An 18325-nucleotide genomic window follows, 5' to 3' on the forward strand; every position below is an offset into this window, starting at 1 on the left:
TGCCACAGCTTCTCCACACAAGCAGATCCTCATAGCCTTGTGGTTTTATCCCCAAAATGGAATCAGACTGCAAGTGGCACGCACTGACCTACTTTTTTCACCTAACATTGCGTCATAAACATTTCCCCCGAAAAACGCTTGAAACATTGCACGCACTGTCACCTGTTTTTCAGAGCCGAGACGGAGAGGGGCCTTTCCAGGAAGCACATAATAGAAGGTGAGGAGGGGGCGGGCCTTAGGATGCCCTCGGCATCCTCCTGTGGATGCAAAAGTGAAGAAACCACTGTGCCCCGGCCCCATCCATGCTACAAGCCTGGAGCTCTAGGGACAGCCCAAACCCTGATCCACCCAGGCTCACACGGGGTGGTCCCTCTGGGTCACGAGAGAGGGGCAGGGGTATGAGTGGGTGGGGCTCACGTGACCCTGGGAAGACACAGACAGGCCTGGGTTTCAACCCAGGCTGGGCCCTGTGCCCACTGGGCGACCTTGAGCAAGGGACATTATTTCCCCAGACCTCTGTGGCAGCATCTGCTAAACGCAGGGGAATAATGCCCACCTCTGGTGTTACAGGAATCAAGAAGGACCCCAGCGAGGTCCTGCGTGTCGGACTCAGCCTGGGGCTCAGCACACGGGAGTCCCGCACGGGGGTGGGAAGTGGGCTGGAATGCCTTGCGTGTCCCAGTTGTTATTGTCTCAGTGCCTTTTCGCCCATGTTCATTTTGTCGAAGTAATACAGTCACTCCATTAAAAATAAAAGGATTAGGAGGCCTTGCTGCCTGCCCTGCCCTGCCCTGGCGCCCGGCCCTGCACTCCGGCTCTGCAGCTCCGTTCTGAGATGCTGCCAAGTGCTCAGTGGGCCCCATTGGCCTTCCATGCCATGGACGATCCACTCCATGTCGGGTGGCCTAGCTCCTCCCAGTTCCCTCCCGGGCCACTCTAGGAGGCGTCCCCTCCATTCGGTCACAGGACATGTGGCCTGTGGACCCCACCCCCCTCTTTTGGGGGTGTGCCACCTCTTCTCTCATGGCTGTCTGCAATCTCAATGGCCTGTGCCCACATGTGCACCCTGCCGTCCACAGGTCCTGGGGACTGCCTTGTCCCTGTCACCTCTTGCTCACGGGTGAGGGCCCAGGAATGTCTGTGAAGATTGTAACGCACCCCCTCCCTCCCCCTACTCCTCCCCTACCCAGGTCTGAAAGCTTCCCTGGAGCGGCTGCAGTTGGAGTATGTGGATGTGGTATTTGCCAACCGCCCGGACCCCAACACACCCATGGAAGGTATGTTCTCCTTGGAAGCACCTGGCCGGACATCGTGGTTCCAAAAAGGGCAGAAGGTTTTGAACCTAAGGCTCTGATGGCACCATGCCAGGGCCCGCTGGGCACCCAAGCCTAGTGGGGTGGGAGGTGGGGCCTACCCAGTGTGGGGAACTCAGCCTCTGATCATTCCCCCAGCTGCCCCAGCACCTCCAGGCTGAGTCCCATCCTTGCTCCAGGTCCCAGCCCCATCCTGGGCTTGAACGCATGCTGTGTTAGCTAAAGTCATGATCCCATGACTCCTTGCTGCATTCTTTTCAATTCTTTCAGTCACCATCCACATTCTATTGGGAGGTTTTAGGGGCCTTTTGCTCTGGGAAATAAACTATTACTCACAGGAGGAAAAGAAACGTGCAATGCTTTGAAAAGCAGTTTTGGTTTCTTGGATGCTTATTTATTTTTTGACTCCTGTAGTCTCAGCCCCTCCTATCTCCTCCAGCTCTCTGCTTTGGGCATCTTCTCATCTGTGCTTCGCTGCTTCAGGGTCTTGGAAAATTCAGTTACATTCAAGTTACTTTTTCTTCATTTGTTTGTATATATACCATGTACCCATGCATGTGTATATATATGTGTGTGTGTGTGTGTGTGTGTTATCCAAACCAGTAGTCTGCAAAAAGTGATTTGAGCCTGCATCCCCATGCCCTTTGTCAGACTGCACCCCTCAGCATTCCCACAGCTGTGAACTCTGGTCTCTTTCGATCTTTCTTTTATCACCAGGGGATCCATTTAGTTCCTCCAAGTCAAGGACTTTCATCATAGAAGGTACACAGTACCCTCGGCCTGACCACTGACCTCTGTGTCCGAGTTGCATTTTATGAGACAGTGTTTTTATTTACACAACTCTCTTCCCGCCCCCATGATAAAACTTCTCCATAAAATGCACAAAGGAGAAATAAGTGCCTTATGGGAACATCTTGCAAGTGAAGAAAAGCAAAGCGGAGCAGACCCCCGCCACCCCCTCCCATCCCCATCCATGCTGTCACCTCTTTCCTCCCATCCTCCCTCCCATGCATGCATGCCCCCTCCTTGCCCCGCCTTGCATCGCCATGATCCATGACCCAAGGGGGCTTCCTCTTGATTTGGGGATGCTGTGATCAGCGCCTGACACCTTGACCCCGGATGGTCTGGGAGAGGGCTGGGGAGACCGGGTTTCCACAGGAGTGAACACATCGGGGACCCCAGAATATTGGCCCCCAGCAGGCTGTATCTTCTCCATAGTCCACTTTGCTAAGCCCCCACCTCAATCCAAAGCAAAAGGACCAGCCACCAGCTGCCCTATTTCCACCCTGGGCAGGCTGGGCCACCTGTCACTCTCACCGCATGCTATGCGGTCAGAGCTCGCCATTGAAATGTGATTATTTTTCTCCTGAAGAATACCTACATGAGCTGGGGATACTCTGAGACCTGGGGTAGCCTCTGGCCAGGCAGTGGTCTCTGCCCTGCCCTAAACTAAAGGACCCTGGGTGCCCCCACACCAAGGGCAGATCTTGGTCTCCCTGGAAGCTGGGCTGCATTCCACAATGGAAGGGCTCCCGCCTGCCAGCTGGCACTGCCACCCAACCCCTCCCATGTATTATTTGTGACACAGCAGGAGATGCCCTGGGTTTTGGCAGCAGCTAGAAGGATTTGGTCCTCCCGCTTCTATTCAACAGCATTAAATATTGAGGTAGACAGTCATCCCTAATTGTCCCTGTTTCTGGTGTCATGACACCCAGCTTAGGCAGAAGCACAAGGGTGATGCTCCTGTACACAGGCTCCATGCCCAGCCTGCCAAGGACCTGGACCCTCGAGGTACCCAGCAGCATTCGCCCAGGACCCCTTCCCTCCCAGGCCAGCCGCAGGCTCGCACACCACCCTGGCCCCCGGGCTCCCGCTGGACCCTCCTCTCTGCATGGAAGGGAGAGAGCTGTGCTCGAGGAAGCCAGGCTGGCGAACGGGGTGTCGTCTGCTTCCCCTACTCCAGCATGTGGGCCTGAGCCTTGGCTGAAGACTTGGGTGGTCACACTGCATGGTCACAGGTACCCCCAAGGCTGTTTCTAAAGAACCCGATGAGGACGGCCGGGCTAGCAGCCTGGGCACAGGGCTCAAATGTGGGCAGGTACCTTCCTGGGACCCTCAACCTTGCAACCAAGTGCTGCTCTTCATGTCGAATAGTATTGGCCATTAAAGTGGTGCCCTGCTCATAGCCCACGGGTAGGGGGCCTCCCTGCCAGACTCCCTCCCTGGGATGGGTGGAGAGGAACCCAGTCCCCAACCTTGGAAGGAAGGAGAGGGCAGGACTTGGCGTACAGACCTGGAAGCTGAGGTATAATTTTTCAGGGGTCCTGGGCAAGGCCACCAAGACCACCACCCCAGAAGTCCCAGCTACATTAGTTTTCTACTGAAAAGGGGGACCTTGGCAAAGAGGCACTCAGGGATCGAGAATGGGTGGAAGAGACACCCCAAAAGAGAGGTACCACTCTGCCAGAGACTGTCCCCGTGGCCTGGGGCCTTCCAAGGTGGAGCTCAGAAAGGACCTGCATCCTCCTGTCTTCCTTCCTTCCACCCGTGCCGTCTTGAGGGGCCTCTGCTTCCCGACATCAGTGGCCACTTCAGGAGAGGTGGGATTTTCAAGGAGCCCCAGAAGTTCAGCTGAAGAATGAATGTTTCCCAAAATGGACACTGCTCCTTGAGGCCAAGTTCAGTTGTAAAGACCACAGTATCCCCCTGGGGCTGAAGCAGCCTAGGGGCGACTGTGGCAGATTTTTATTTCTCAGAAAAACTTCTTTTGAACTGAAGAAAAATCTGTCACAGTGGAGATGGGGAGAGGGTCCCTTGCTGGATACTGACTGGTTTGAGAATCTGGGGCATGGTCTTCAGGGGGTTTTCCATGTTTACTGCTGGATCTCTTGGACATGAGAGGAACTCCGCCCTACTGCCCCACCCTCTGGGACCAGCCAGGGCCCGACCCCTGCCCTTTGTTGGGACAGACACTGTTATTACCTCTACATTCAGTTCTCCAGATCCCAATGACAGTCTGGAGTAGCCCCAGTAGGTGGCTCAGACAGTAAAGAATCTGCCTGCAATGCAGGAGACCCAGCTTCGATCCCTGAGCCAGGAATATCCCCTGGAGAAGGGAATGGCAACATACTCCAGTATTCTTGCCTGGAGAACCCCGTAGACGGAGGAGCTTGGCAGGCTACAGTGAATAGAGTCGCAAAGAGTTGGACATGACTGAGCGACTAACGCTTTCAGAATACTAGAGAAGGCAAAAGTTGAGTTTATTTCCTGTTGCTGCCTGTCAATCTGATCATAACCTTAATCTGTTTATCTGGTTCTTCCTGAGCAATAAGGGTCCCCAAATCTTTCCCAAACTAGAGAATGCCCCCCATTCTAGAGTCTAGAGTCACATTCTTTGATCTCACCTCTCCTTCATCCCTCTAATCTGCCATAGAAACATTTCAATCCATCCATAACCCATATTTTCAAACATTCCATAAGGCCTGTAACTATTTGGGGACACTGTTTTCAAGATCAGCTTCTTGGACAACAGCTCACTTTTTTTCTGTCATCCCAGAAAACCCCGGCCACCCACACCTCTGGAGCCAGGAAGCTCACTGCTTACAAGCTGTCCTGGCAGCATCCTCTCCCTGCTCCTGGCCTTTTTTTTTTTTTTTTTTTTGCAGAATGTCCCCAGGCGGGGCCCTGTGCCCTCGGCCATCCCCCCAACCTGCAGTTTCCCCTTCTCTCGTGACAGAGACGGTGCGTGCCATGACTCACGTCATTAACCAGGGGATGGCCATGTACTGGGGCACATCGCGCTGGAGCTCCATGGAGATCATGGTAATGTGACCTCTTGGTGTGTATGCGTCCAGGGGCTGGGCTCCCGGCCCCGCTCCATGGGCGACGACCCTGGGGCTCTGGCAGGTTCGGTGCCGTTGGTCCCTGACGCATAGACTGCTGGATACTAAGGGGAGGGACGGTATGGTGACTTGTGGCAGTGATGTCTGCAGACTTTGCAGACAGGGCTCTGAGCTTGAATCCCAGCACTGTGTGGCCCCGGACCAATGGTTTCGGCTCTCTGAGCTTCGGTTTCCCCACCTGTAGAACAACACTGCTAGGACGACCTACTGTCATGAGGCTATGTGAGGATTATCTGAGAGATCAGAGGTGAAGCTCTTAGCAGGGATCCTGGAGCTCAGCCAGCGCCCAGCAGTGGTGGCCGTGCCAGCCACTAGGCTGAGCTCCCGCAGTGTTCCAGGTGCCATTAGATTTGACGGCTTCATGCGGACTAACTCCCATTTCATCCTCACAGCCTATGAGTAAGTGCTGCTGGCACCCTGCTTCTCAGATGTGGCCACTGAGACGCAGAGAGGTTAAGTAACACACCCAGGGTCACACTAAACGATGGGTACCACAGGCCGTGCAGCGCAGAGCCTGAGCTTCCATCTCATAGTCCATGAGGTTTCTCCCTCACCTGCACTTTCAGGAAGGCATCCCCTTCCTTGTTTCCCTCACAGGAGCCATCAGAAGCTGAGGGTGAAAGATGTTTTATAATATTCCCGGGGTATCCCAGAATGGTTGGCAGAGCAGCTCCCCAGAGGCAGACAGCTGGTTGGTGGGGGAAGGGCAGAGGCCTGGGGACTGCGTCTTAGACTAGCTCTCAGGCTGACTCCCTCACCCTCAGCTCCAAGCCTCCTCCCCATCCCAGCCCTTCCCATGCCCCACCTCCCAGAATTTCCCACATCTTGGCATGCCTCAGAGGGGGGCTTCTCCTCTAGTGAGTCCCAGATTTCTGGTTCATCAAAAAAAAAAAAAATAATTAATCAGGATCTTCAACTTGAATACAACTCGAGAATCCTGTGGTATCAATCAGCCTTTGGCATCTATGACTTTCGTATCATTTGGCATTTTTCTGAAGCTGCCTGGATGCAGCACAGAACTCACTGAGGTGTCAGGATCTCATCCCCACTTTACAGATGTGAAAGCTGAGTCTTAAGCTAAAGGGGAAAAGGGCCTCTCAGGCTGGCAGACGGGCCTCCCCAGGAGCTCATGCCCATCCAGTCTGCAGAGTGGAGGCCTTGGGCTCCGAGTCCCAGAAATGAGCTCATGCCAGCCACTCCCCCGTCCTAACCTAGCGTTTCCTGCCCCTGCTGTCATTCCGGGTCCAGGCCCTAGACTGACAATGATAAAATCAGTAACAAGAAGGCACTGTCCTGAGGGCGGGCAACACCTGACAGATGGGGAAGCTGAGTCACAGAGGGGTGAGCCCCTTCCCCAAGGTCACCCGCCAGTAAGTGCCAGAACCTAAGCCTCACTACAGAGTCATGCTTTCGCCCCAAATCCCTTTGTCCTTGGGGCTCCACAGCCCACCCGGTGTTCTCAGCTCACGGAGGGGGAGCCTAACAGTCTTCCAGGGAAGCTGAGAGTAGCGGGCAGGGGGCAGGCGGGCCAGCCAACTTCCTGGAGATGCCTTTGTGTCTTCTCCCTGCTGCTCAAGAAGGCCCCCAGATCGCTGGCCCGCAGGAACCATCCGTGCCCCTCTTTGCTTCCACAGGAGGCCTACTCCGTGGCCCGGCAGTTCAACCTGATCCCACCCATCTGCGAGCAGGCGGAGTACCACATGTTCCAGCGGGAGAAGGTAGAGGTGCAGCTGCCGGAGCTCTTCCACAAGATAGGTGGGTTCCCCCGCCCCGCCTCGCCCCGCCCCTCCCCAGCCCTGTTCCAATCTTATCCCCAGATTCCCCCTCTCCCTCTCCAGCCCCTCCCCATTCCGCCCCGGCCCCGCCCCTCTCACGCCCTGCTGCTCGGCCCCGTCCTGCCCTGCCTTCACTGCGCTCTTCTGCCACGCTCCTTTCCTGTCTCTCTGCTCCTTCTCCGGGCCCTGGGCTTAACCTCTCCCGCTCTCCTCTCCCAGGAGTGGGCGCCATGACCTGGTCCCCTCTGGCCTGCGGCATCGTTTCCGGAAAGTACGACAGTGGCATCCCGCCCTACTCTAGAGCCTCTTTGAAGGTGAATTGGCGGCGGGGGCTGGGGGGGATAGGCAGGGACAGGCATTTTGGAGGGATGGAGCCTTTGGGTGGACACCTTGGTGCTGGACACCTTCCCTGGGCCACTGTCTGCGGGGCGGTTCCAGGCGTGGGAACTTGGAGCCCCAGCTGGCCTGACCCCATGTCTAGAAAGGCTGCCCATCTGTGGGACATCCGCCAGCTGAAGCTCCCCCCCCCCCACCCGGGGCCTCGCCCCAAGTTCAACACTCACAACCCGGGCCAGGGCTACGGTTCCATTTCAGGTGCCTCCTCCCCTATAGACACGCCTACATTCTCTGGCCCACCACTGAACCTCTGGGTGGAGGGCTGTGTAATTTCTTCAGTATCCCTCAGAAGTGCCCCAGGGAAAAGTGAACACCCTACACATACACCTCAGAGTGGAGACTCAGAGGGTCTCCAGACTGAAGTGTTGGGGGGACAAGGAGCAGGCAGAGAAAGGCCTGACCAGGCCAGGACAGAGCGAACACTGGAGCCCCCCGCCCTAGGGATCAGGATGGCCTGCCTCCCCCATTTCTCCCCAAACCACAGAAGCCTCCCAGAGGGCTCCCTGACCTTGCTGTGGGCACACCTCTTGGGCCGCCCAGCCTCCCAGAAGAAGGGAAGATCGGTTTGTCCACCTCCTTGTCCAAGCTCACGGGCCCAGTCTTAGCTTCCCACAGCCTTCAAATGCAGTGGTTCCCATCCTTCCACCTGCCTGGGTCTGGACCACAGCATCAGGGCCAGGGCAGTGCCACCCTGGCACAGATCGTCATTTGTGCCATGCATGCAGTGGCCCGGGTGACCTGCCCTCACCCATGGGCTGTGCTCTCCCCACATCCCACAACCAGGGATACCAGTGGCTGAAGGACAAGATCCTGAGTGAGGAGGGCCGGCGCCAGCAGGCCAAGCTGAAGGAACTACAGGCCATCGCCGAGCGCCTGGGCTGTACCCTCCCCCAGCTGGCCATCGGTAAGAGGGCTGGGGCGCAGGGGGGACCAAGGTCCCCAGAAAGAAATCAAGAGTCCCTGAGTGCCTGGGCCACCCCCTTCCATCAGCCAGCCATGGGTAATGGGTTCCCATATTCATGGGGAGAGAATGAGGGTGTCCATGAGCACTTGGGCCATCTCTCCACTGGGGGCAGCTGGTGCCAGCACTGCTGAGCCCCTGGCTTGCCAGGGCCCTCCTGGGACACCCTCAGTCCTATGCCCAAGAGGCTGGGTCTCTCTGGCCCCATCATGGGTAGGGTAGAACCAGGGAGGGCCCTGGGTGGGGGTGCCTTCCTCACCTCTGCTCTTGCTGCCCACCCCCAGCCTGGTGCCTGAGGAACGAGGGGGTCAGCTCCGTGCTCCTGGGTGCTTCCAGCGCAGACCAGCTGATGGAGAACATTGGAGCAATACAGGTGAGTGGCGCCTGCCAGCCTTGCTGGCTCTGGACAGAGTTCAGGGTCTCAGCCAGGCATCTGTCCAGCATGTACTTATTGAGCACCTACTACATACCAGGCACTGTTTGAGGCACCTGGGCTACAGCAGTGAACCAATAAAAGCCTTGCTCTTGAAGGGCTGGCTTTTTATCTGGATAAACAAAAAACAGAAAATGCAAGGAGTAAGATTATAATGTGTGTCGGAGGGTGATAAGCACTCCGGGAAAGGAAACCTAGAGCAAGGTCAGGAGTATCCAGTAAGGGCAGGGAAGCGGGGAGCCATGGACCCAAGTTAAAAGGGGCTACAGGGTAGCCTTGTTGATAAAGTGACTTGTGAGCAAAGGCTTGAAGGATGAGGAGTGGGCGGTGCAAATACAATCCAGGCTGACACAAAGGTGCAAGGTAGGCACAACCCCAGGACAGCAGTAAGGCCAGAGGCCTGGAGCAGAGGGGCAGGGAAAGGTCCTCCGGACACCACATGCCCTCTAAGGACTTCGGCGACGGTCGAATGAGATGGGAGCAGAGGAGGGGCAGTCTGACTTAGATTTTAAAAGGCTGCCTCCCACTCTCTGGCTGCTGAGTGGAGGAAAGAGTTGGGGAGCAGGAGGGGGAGCAGGGAGATCACTGGGAACTGATGACAATCTAGGGGTGAGGGATGACCTTGGTACATATGGACAGCTGGTTGGGTCCTAGATTTCTGGAAGGTGGACCGACAGGACTGGCTGACAGACTGGATGTGAGACAGTGTGGGACAGTGCGCAGATCCTGGGGATAAACCATGGGTTTGTCACCTGGAAGAGGGTGTTGCTGTCAGGGGGTCTGGGAAAAGCAGTTTGGGGCTGTGGATTATCAGATGTTAAGGTCCTGAAATCTGCATCTTATGCCGCCACTGTCCATCCATTCAAGGGGCAGAGCTGCACAAACCTGGAATACAGAAGCAGCAAGGCCCCCTCTGCTCCACAAGCTGCAGGCAATGAGGGTGGGGCAGGCCAGGGCCAGCGGACAGCTGGAAGAATGTCTCCCTGTTACCGAAGTGAGGTTTGACTGCTCATCATTCAAGAGTCCAATACTGAGAGATAAGTGTTGGGCAAAAGGAAAGACATCTTTATTGAGGAGGCCAGCAGTCCTGGGGAGAAGGTGGACTCCTGTCCCCAAACAGACTTCCCCTTGTCAATCAGGGAGCAAGAGATTTCAAAGGGGAGTTTCAGGGGTACACAGGTTGAGGAGTGGCTACAAGCAGAACAGCACAGTCAGCTCCAACAGTCATCTTGAAATTGATCATGCGATCATCTGATCAGGGTCATCCTTTTATTTAATTGGAGGATAATTGCTTTACAATATTGTTAGTTTCTGCCATACATCAACATGAATTGATCAGGGTCATCTTAATTGTTTTAAGCACAATTAATCTTCAGTTCTGTCCATGGGATTCTCCAGGCAAGAATACTGGAGTGGGTAGCCATTTCCTTCTCCAGGGGATCTTCCTGATCCCCTGACCCACAGTCCATGGGATCACAAAGAGTTGGACATGAGTGAGCGACTAACACACACACACACAATCTGAGCGACTAACACACGCACGCACAATCTTCAGTTCTAGGGTCAGTTTGTTCCCATTTCTCTGAGGCTGGTTCTCAGAATTGTGCATGATGGAGCAGTTCATGTCATGGCTACAGTCTGGTAGTGATGTTGTTAACTTCTTCCACGTGATGGGAGTTTCAGTATCTACAGAAGAGCTCAAAGGACATGGCTCAGAATACAATCTACAGCCCTTGAGGATGAACTAAAAGGTCCCCCTGACTTTGCTTAATGGCTACACAATTATTATTGTCTTGTTTCACTGCTTTTCTTTGTTTTTGCATTTTCTCACTTCTCCAATTGAATTTATTCTTTGGTTAAAGTCTTTCTACAGACAAGAGGCAGGTATGGAGGACATGGGAGGGGTGGGGTCTGTACCAGGAAGGCCCCATAAGGTCCTGCTCCATTACACATCACCTCGTCTGCAGGTTGATTCTGACTAGCTCCCGTCTTTGCACACAGGTCCTTCCAAAACTGTCGTCTTCCATCATCCACGAGATCGATAGTATTTTGGGCAATAAGCCCTACAGCAAAAAGGACTACAGATCCTAAGAAGCCCCCAACCATTTGCCTGGACAGTTTCATCTCCCTCCTAGCCTCTCTGTTTGCTCGCTTAAGCTATTTTGAAGCCAAGAGTGTGGTTTGCATCAAAAACAAAGCAACACACCAACGTGTCATCAGGAGAAGATCTCAAAAGTCGCTGCCACACGGCACCTGCTGCTTCACAGGACTAACGTCAGATTCATGCCGGAGGGTTGGCATCAATTCAAAGGCATTCGAGCCGTCCCGCCCAAGCCTGCCGCCTCTGCTCATCTTCCACCAAGAAACGACGTTTCTCCCAGCCACGCCCCATCTCAGAGACTCAAGTCCAGGCCAGGCCGAGACCCGTTGGGGCCTAGGAGCAGGCAGAGCTGGCCTCTCCTCTGCCAAGAAGCCCACCTGGTACTGGGGAGGGGAAGAGGAAGCCAGGTCTGGCTCTTCCTGTGGCCCCTCAGCTGGGCCCTGGTTGGGGTGGGCCTCCCACTGGGGTCTCCCTCATCCCCCCTCTTGCCAAGGGCTCCAGGTACTGTCATTGGGCCTGACATCAGATTCTACACCCCCTTCTCCACACCACCTGCCTCACTGGGTCTCCGAGGGGCCTTCCGAGCTGTCCTTTGACCCCCACCCCCACCCTTGCTGGCAGAGGCAAGGATCCAAGGGGGTTCGATTGTTCCAGGGTGGACCCACAGGAAGTCAGGGGTCTGACTTCAAGCTCATCGCCCCACTGACTTCCTCCTCGTATACAACTAATGAGCCCGTGTCCAGACTCTAGCCCGGGTCCCTCCCCACCTGGTGCCCAGTCCTTTGCCCCTCTGTCCTTGCCTGGAAGGCCCCAAGGTCATGCATGCTTAGCTGACTGTGGCTGCTGACCACACATGGGGTGGCCAGCCTCTGCTCTGCCCAGGGTGGTGGCCTTGGGGTCTGCAGAGAGGACATTCTGGGACCCTTCAGTGAGGGCAGGTTCCTGGGGTTTTCTGTGCTTCATGCCCAGGGCCTGGGCAGCAACCCCCACAGTCCAGGTGAAGACCCCCGTAGCCTCTCCCTGGAGCAGCGTCCCCAGCAAGGGCTCAGAGCAGGTCAGGTGGGGTGCTCAGAGCTTGTTGCCAGGGCAGCGAGGCAGCGGTTCTTCCCCCAGGACACCCTCACACAGCCTCTGAAGAGGGAGGGATGGCTGGAGTTCATCATTCCTTTCCACACCCCACACCCCAGCCTGCAACAGGTTGGGGACAGGGACAGAGGCCAGGACCTTCAGAAGTGTCAGCCCCTTTACAGCCAGGCCTGGGGCTGCAGGGATAGAGGGGGGGAGGGGCCCTCAGCCAGCAGGCCCAGCCCCCATGGTCCTGAGCGGCACCCCAGCTTTTGCTGGCTGTGCAGGGGACCCGAGCCAGGCTCTTTGAATGCACTGGCCTTCTGTGTATGGGCCTGGGTGACTCCTACACTGGGCGCCCCCTGCCCCGGGTGCCCCCTACATTCTCACACTCACCCCTGGGCAGACATGGACCTCCCTGCCATTATTCCCAAAGGCCTACCGTCCAGTCCTGGCAGAGCTGAGGCCTAGGAAACTGACTTTAGGAAAGCCACAAGGTGGGGGGAGAACAACTTCCTCCACTCCAGACCTTTGTGCTGACCCTGGAGTCTAGAACCTTCTCCCTTCTTGTAGACTAGACCCCTGGGGGTCTTCTTCACCAAGTCTCCTGCAAGTTTCACCCTAATGAGCATGAGGAGGGACAAACCTGTCCCAACAGAGTTGCCACCATCACATGGGTTGGGGGGCCTAGCTCCAAGGACAAGACGCTACAGTCCACCAGGCAGAGCCCAAGTGTCCCAACAGCTGGCCACGCTCAGGAGCCAGGTCACCTGCCCCTCCCTGGAGCCTGGCTGGGCCCCCTCCACAGCGCTGCCACCCTGCCCACCCACCAGGGGAAGAGGGACCCGGGCTTGCAGTTGGGCCCGTGTTTGGGCCTGCCGCCCCACCCCATGAGCTTTACACCTGGGAGGGACAAGCCCAGTGGGAGACGTGGGCTCTCAGGGCCATGCTCTTCCAAGGCCGAGATGCCCAGCACCAAGTCCCAAGCCTGTTCCAGGCCCTGGGGTGCTGTCTGCAGCCTAGTTCTGCATCGCCCCCCGGCAAGTGGGTATGGAAGGATGGGGCTGCACTTCCTGAGGAAGGGTCACCCAACTTAGTGGGAGGAGGCTGGAGTAAGGAAGGGATGGAGTGGGGCTCGAGGGCAGGGAGAGCCTGGAGACAAAGAGCTTGGCCAAGGCAGGCCCTGGAGGGGAAGCCTGAACTTCAGCTTGGGTTTGAGACCAGCCATCCTCACCCTACCCTGTTGAGGAGAAGCCCCCCCACGGTCCCCAGCCACCTGCCAGCCAGCCTCTCACCCTCCCCTGGAAGCAGAGTTTGCCCCCAGGGGTCCACCTTGGGAGTTCCCCACCAGGGAAGAAGGCCCAGTCTGCGTGGGAGCGGGACCAGTCTTCCTTGCTAAGGACACATGCAGCCCCTACCATTTTTCATCCCAAATCTACAGCAAGTTTGAGGTCCCAAGAACGACAGAGGGGTTTACCCTGTCTCCTGTTCTCTCTGGCAGTGTAAATAATGTGCTGTTTCTCTCCCCCTTCTTTTTTAATGACTGTGGCTCCTCAGCTAACTGCATCACCCCGCCACAGGCAGAGACACCGTACGCCTCGCGCTTCCAATGACACAGCGGAGACACAGTGCCGTATTTATGGAATGACAAAATAAAACCCAAGCCCGTCAGGGTCTGCTCCTCTCCGCTCCTCTCCTTTGCAGGGTATTCAGGGTCAGGGCTGGGTCAAGGGCAGTGGGAGGAGGTATCTTTAAAGGCCAGCAGACCAAATCCTGAGCCTGGAGCCAAGGGGAGGTTGGGAGACATGGGCCCTGGGGGGAGAAGCAAAGACTGGGGACCGAGAACCCAAGTCTGTCCCAGGTGATTGGGGTTGGAATGCCCTGCCTGCCCCCCTCACCAATACAGTCTCTCTTGCCATCGCAGGTTGGTGGCAGGCTGCTGGGCCCTCAGGGACAGAGAGGTCGGGGTCCAGGGAGGCCTGCGGGCCCGTCTACGGGGCTCAGTGTTCCTGAGCAATTTGATTTCAGGATGCAGGGGGGAGGGGCCGGCACTACCCCTGAACACCCCTTCTCGGGTGCCCTCCGTTCCAGCAAGCCCCCCAGCCTCATGGGGCCGTGTCTTCTCAGGTGAGAGGTAGCTTCAGGAGACACCCCCTCCCCCCAACATCCTTTCCCACCCCAATCCTAGATCAGTGAAAAGCTAGGAGAACACTGATTCAATCCTTTCCCAGAGGATTTATTAAAACACGGAAAACCAAGACATACACACAGAGTACAAAGTGAAGGGGACGGTGTCAGGTACAGTCCTTGTCAAGCCTCCCACACATCCTCCCGAGGACCGGATAGGTCACTGCGCACAGGGGCTCAGCCTCCAGCTCCAGCTCCTGGCTGGGACCCGCCCCCTCGACTCACCCCAGCGCCCGGCCCCTTCGTCAGCCTGGGCTTGTGCTAGGGAAGGGGCAGGCGCTTCTCAGCAGGGCCAGATGCAGGCCTGGGTGGGGTTCTGCTCCCTCATCCCCCCACGCACTGATGCCTGGGGAGGGGGGCAGTGCAGGTGGGACCCTCCCCTCATGCTCAGGCCCAGAGGAGCATAGGAGGCTCGGACTCCCACCTCGGTATCAGGGGTTCAGGACACACACACACCCAACGGGCCCTTTCTGGGTTATCGCACCTAAAAAAATACTTTGTTTAAAAAAAATCTGAAAACTAAGAAAAAAATCCCAAAACACAAGCCAATGACTTTGGGCTGATGCACCACAACCTGTAAACTTCCAGAAATATAAAATCGGGGTGGGGGGGTGCGGCTTCCTCAACAGAGATGGGTCATCAGCAGAGGACAGCTGCAGGTGCAGAGGCGGGACACTGGGCTGTGGCCGGGCCAAAACCTCAGCCCCCGCCTCCCACCCAAGCTCCTTCCTGCCACCCCACTCTGGAGGTTCCCAAGCCCACCCTCTACACGACCCCATCAGGCCCTCAACATCCCTGGGACCCAATAACTGGGAGCAAAGGCTGCAGGTGTCCATGGGGTGCGACTCGGTCAGCCCCCAACCTGGGCCAGGGATTCCCCCAGAGGACCCTGGGAAGGGACCCCCAACCAGTAGGAGGGCAGGTGCCTGCCCAGTCATGAGTACCAGCAGGATGGGCCCATGGTCATCACTTGCAGAAAACAAAGGAGCTTCTGAAGGCGGCTTGCAGGGAGGGTCTCTGTGCACAGGGGGAGTCTCAGGTTGTGTTTCCGTGGTGGGCGTGTGCGAGGGGACCCCCAGACACAGTCCAACCCAAACTCCCGTGGTCACCGGGGAGCCCAGGAGCCAATGCCCTCCGAGACTGTGCCCAAAGATGGTTCAACAGAAAGCCTACTCAGCACTGGTCTAAATAATAAAGTGGCTGGGGACAAAAATGGGGCTGGCACTTTGGGGCTTCCACTTGCACAACAACCCTCATTGTGCCAACAGCAAAAACAAAACCAGCCTGAAGATGTCCAAGAGCACAGACGCCCCACTCCCCACACTCCACTACAACTCTGGGAGGGAGATAACTGATAAACCAAGAAAAAACATTCTCTAGATCCTTTTTCCTCTCCAAAACCAGAAACCCACTCCCCAGCTGTCTGCAGTCGCCCTCCCAGGCCTCCCAAGTGCTGGTCTTGGAGAGCTGAGCCCTTCCTGGACCAGGCAGTGCAGGTGGCTGGGCCGATCCCTGGTGCCTGGTCCAGCTGGTAGTGGAAAAGGGTAGAGGCCTAGGGAGGAGATGGAGGGAGGGCGGGAAGCAAGGGCTGGTGGGGAAAGGACCACCCGCTCTTGGAGTTGGGCAGTGGGGATGCAGACCCCTGTCCTCCACCAGGTGCCCCCTGACACTCAGGACCTGTCCACTGTGTTCCCCACAAGCCCAGCCGCAGGACTGACCACCTGCCTGGGAGGACACAGTCACGGGGCCCTGGGTGGGGGGTTCGTGGCAGTCACCCAGCCCATGGCCTGAGCCAGAGCCTTTGCAAGGAACACACAGGCCCACGTGGCACTGGAGAAACCACAGTGGGCAGGAGTGACCCAACCCTTCCTGGAGGGTGAGGTCACCTGCTGCCACACGTGTCCTGCCACACGTACACCCGTGTACCACTTTCAGGCTGCCTCCCATTCCTCCACCCACAATGCCAGGGTCAGTCGGCCTGGAGATAAATGGGGCCTTGTGGTCCGGTCCTTTAGGGGTTCTGGGAGAGCCATTTATAGATGAGGGCTCTGGGAGGGTTGGCCAATGGCCCCATGTCCCCAAGTCACCCCCAAATCCCGGCCCTAGTCCTGGCCAGGGAGCTGAACGGAGCCCTCCTATGGTGCCCCCCTATGGTGCCCCCCATCCAGGCCCACCCTGGCTCTCACTTGGACAGGATTCTGCACCAGGGCTCCACTCCAGGAAGGTCAAGGCTCCCTGGTCAAGGCTCTGAAATCCCTTCCAGGCTGAGGCTGGGCCAGAGGGAACATGAGACACGGACACCTGGCCCATCCCTCTGTTCCTCTGAACTGGAGCCATCAGAGGGCGCCACCAGCTGGGTGGAAGGCGATCGGGATTCCAGCAGGCCACTCCTGGCAGCAAACAGGGCAGGAGGCTGGGGACACTCCAGTTGGGAGGACTGGACAGGCCAATGGATCCAGTCCCCTGCCTCCAAGCTTTCCCCAAACCTTTGAAGAACACAGTGAGGGCCGTCACAGACCTGCCCCAGGGGGCAAGTGCTGGGATCAAGGCCTCTCCAGGGACAGGGGAGGGATAAGTCCAGGCTCCAGGCGGCTGGCCTGGTTTCTCCATGTCAGCCACCAGAAGACAACACGGGGAGTGGGTATAAAGGGCTTCCCAGGGCACAGGGCAGGACCAGGGGCTCCGGGGCCACTCTCAGCACTGCTGGGACAGCAGCCACATCCGGGGCAGGAGAGTAAGCCCCTTCCCACAGCTGCCTGAGACCAGGGCCCCAGCAGCCCCCAGGCTGACACCTGCCGTCTCTTCTCTCTGTGGAGCACATGCCGTGACCTGCCACACACGGCAGGGGCCAAAGACCCTCCACGAGTGACAACAGAGTCCAGGGGGCCTGTGAGACAGGCTGGGTCAGGGTCAGACACGTGCCGATGGAGCCCTCTCCCCCACAGAGAGAACACATTACCTGTGGTCTCCAGCCTTGCAGAACGCAGCCTGGCCTGGCCTGGCCTGGACGCCAGCCAGGTCTCTACCTGCAGGCCGGGCGGCTCCCCAGTTCTGACCCACCTGGCACTGGGGGGCCCCACTGGGCCAGGGTCAGAGTACAGGCAGTCACACGGTGCAGACGGGACGGGGGAGAGGGGCACACAGAGCCCGTCCAGGGCGGGCGCCACGTCCTCCTCAACCAGTCCAAGTCCAGGGCGGCGGCTGGGCTCCCGGGAGCTTCCCTCAGGTCCGGAGCCCTTCCACAGAGAGAGGCCTAAGTGCTGCATGTCAGACTCCTCCACACGTCACTCAACTTTTATCAAGACAAATTTGTTCAAGTCTTCAATAGGAAAGTGCAAAAAGATGTACAAAGAAACGAAATCTCTTCTAGGAAGTCGTCCTGGCAGAGCCAGCCAAGGTGGTGTGGGAGACACTGGGATTAAGAGCAGGTGGCACTTCTGGCTGGGTCTTGTCCCCAGTGATGGCATGACTCAGTTTCCCCTTCTGTCCTCAGGTGGCCTGGCTCTAGAAAGGCGGCAGCTTTTCTCTCCTGTGGGGATCAGGCAGGGGGCCCGGCAGGCGTGGCTGCAAGAGGTGGGTCATGGGTCACAGAGCTGGGTGCTCACATCCCCACTGGGGGTTCACCCAACACCCTGGAGCCACCACTGCCACCTGTCACAGCCAACTGCAACCAGAGGGGCTCCTAGCCCAGACCTCCCACACCTGGAGTATAGGAAGCGGGGACCCCAGGGAGGGCCCATTTGGAAACCACCCCCACCCCAGGGCCTCTACCCTGAAGCAGTGGTTCTACCAGGACAGACAGCTTAGCAGGGGCTGCCGGCCAGGTGGAAGAGGCCAGAGTGGACTGGTGGCTTCTCACAAATAAAACCATCTCCCAGCCAGTGACACTGACCCACACACACCCTGAGCCACCCTCCTGGTCCTGGGCACAAGGTGGGGTGGCCAGGGGAGGGGGGGTGATGTCCCAGGGCGCCCACCACCCAGCAGGAAAGTGCAGGCAGAAAAGGGTTCCAGGCTGGGGGCAATGGTCCCCAACTCACTACCACGGACACGCACGCATCCTGCATATGTGCACACAGACACACCCGTGTACGCAACGGAGATCCCCACATGTACCTGCCCATGTCCCACCTCCCAGCCTCCCAGGGGAGTGTCTGGAAGCCTGGGAAGACACACCGGCCCCAAGATGGTC

At 57.4% G+C, this 18325-nt stretch overlaps 2 protein-coding genes across 6 annotated transcripts in view; one reads left to right on the forward strand and one right to left on the reverse strand.

Moving 5' to 3' along the window:
- The window catches only part of KCNAB2 (potassium voltage-gated channel subfamily A regulatory beta subunit 2), a 96027-nt gene extending 82410 nt beyond the window's left edge, over positions 1-13617 (forward strand). For all 5 annotated transcript variants that reach the window (XM_005892663.3, XM_005892664.3, XM_070385120.1 and 2 more), the window contains 8 exons: positions 174-217; positions 1191-1277; positions 5050-5135; positions 6850-6970; positions 7210-7304; positions 8170-8290; positions 8632-8720; positions 10782-13617. In XM_005892663.3, the coding sequence (XP_005892725.1) occupies positions 174-217; positions 1191-1277; positions 5050-5135; positions 6850-6970; positions 7210-7304; positions 8170-8290; positions 8632-8720; positions 10782-10871 (733 nt within the window). In that variant the 3' untranslated portion in view covers positions 10872-13617. The remainder of the gene's footprint in view (positions 1-173; positions 218-1190; positions 1278-5049; positions 5136-6849; positions 6971-7209; positions 7305-8169; positions 8291-8631; positions 8721-10781) is intronic.
- Positions 13618-14747: 1130 nt separating this feature from the next.
- Positions 14748-18325, reverse strand: part of CHD5 (chromodomain helicase DNA binding protein 5) — a 65143-nt gene continuing 61565 nt past the window's right edge. The window contains 1 exon segment of the mRNA XM_070384399.1: positions 14748-17697. Coding sequence (XP_070240500.1) covers positions 17672-17697 — 26 coding nt within the window. The 3' untranslated portion in view covers positions 14748-17671.

This window comes from Bos mutus, chromosome 16 (assembly GCF_027580195.1).
Source record: "Bos mutus isolate GX-2022 chromosome 16, NWIPB_WYAK_1.1, whole genome shotgun sequence".
Taxonomy (NCBI): Eukaryota; Metazoa; Chordata; class Mammalia; order Artiodactyla; family Bovidae; genus Bos; species Bos mutus.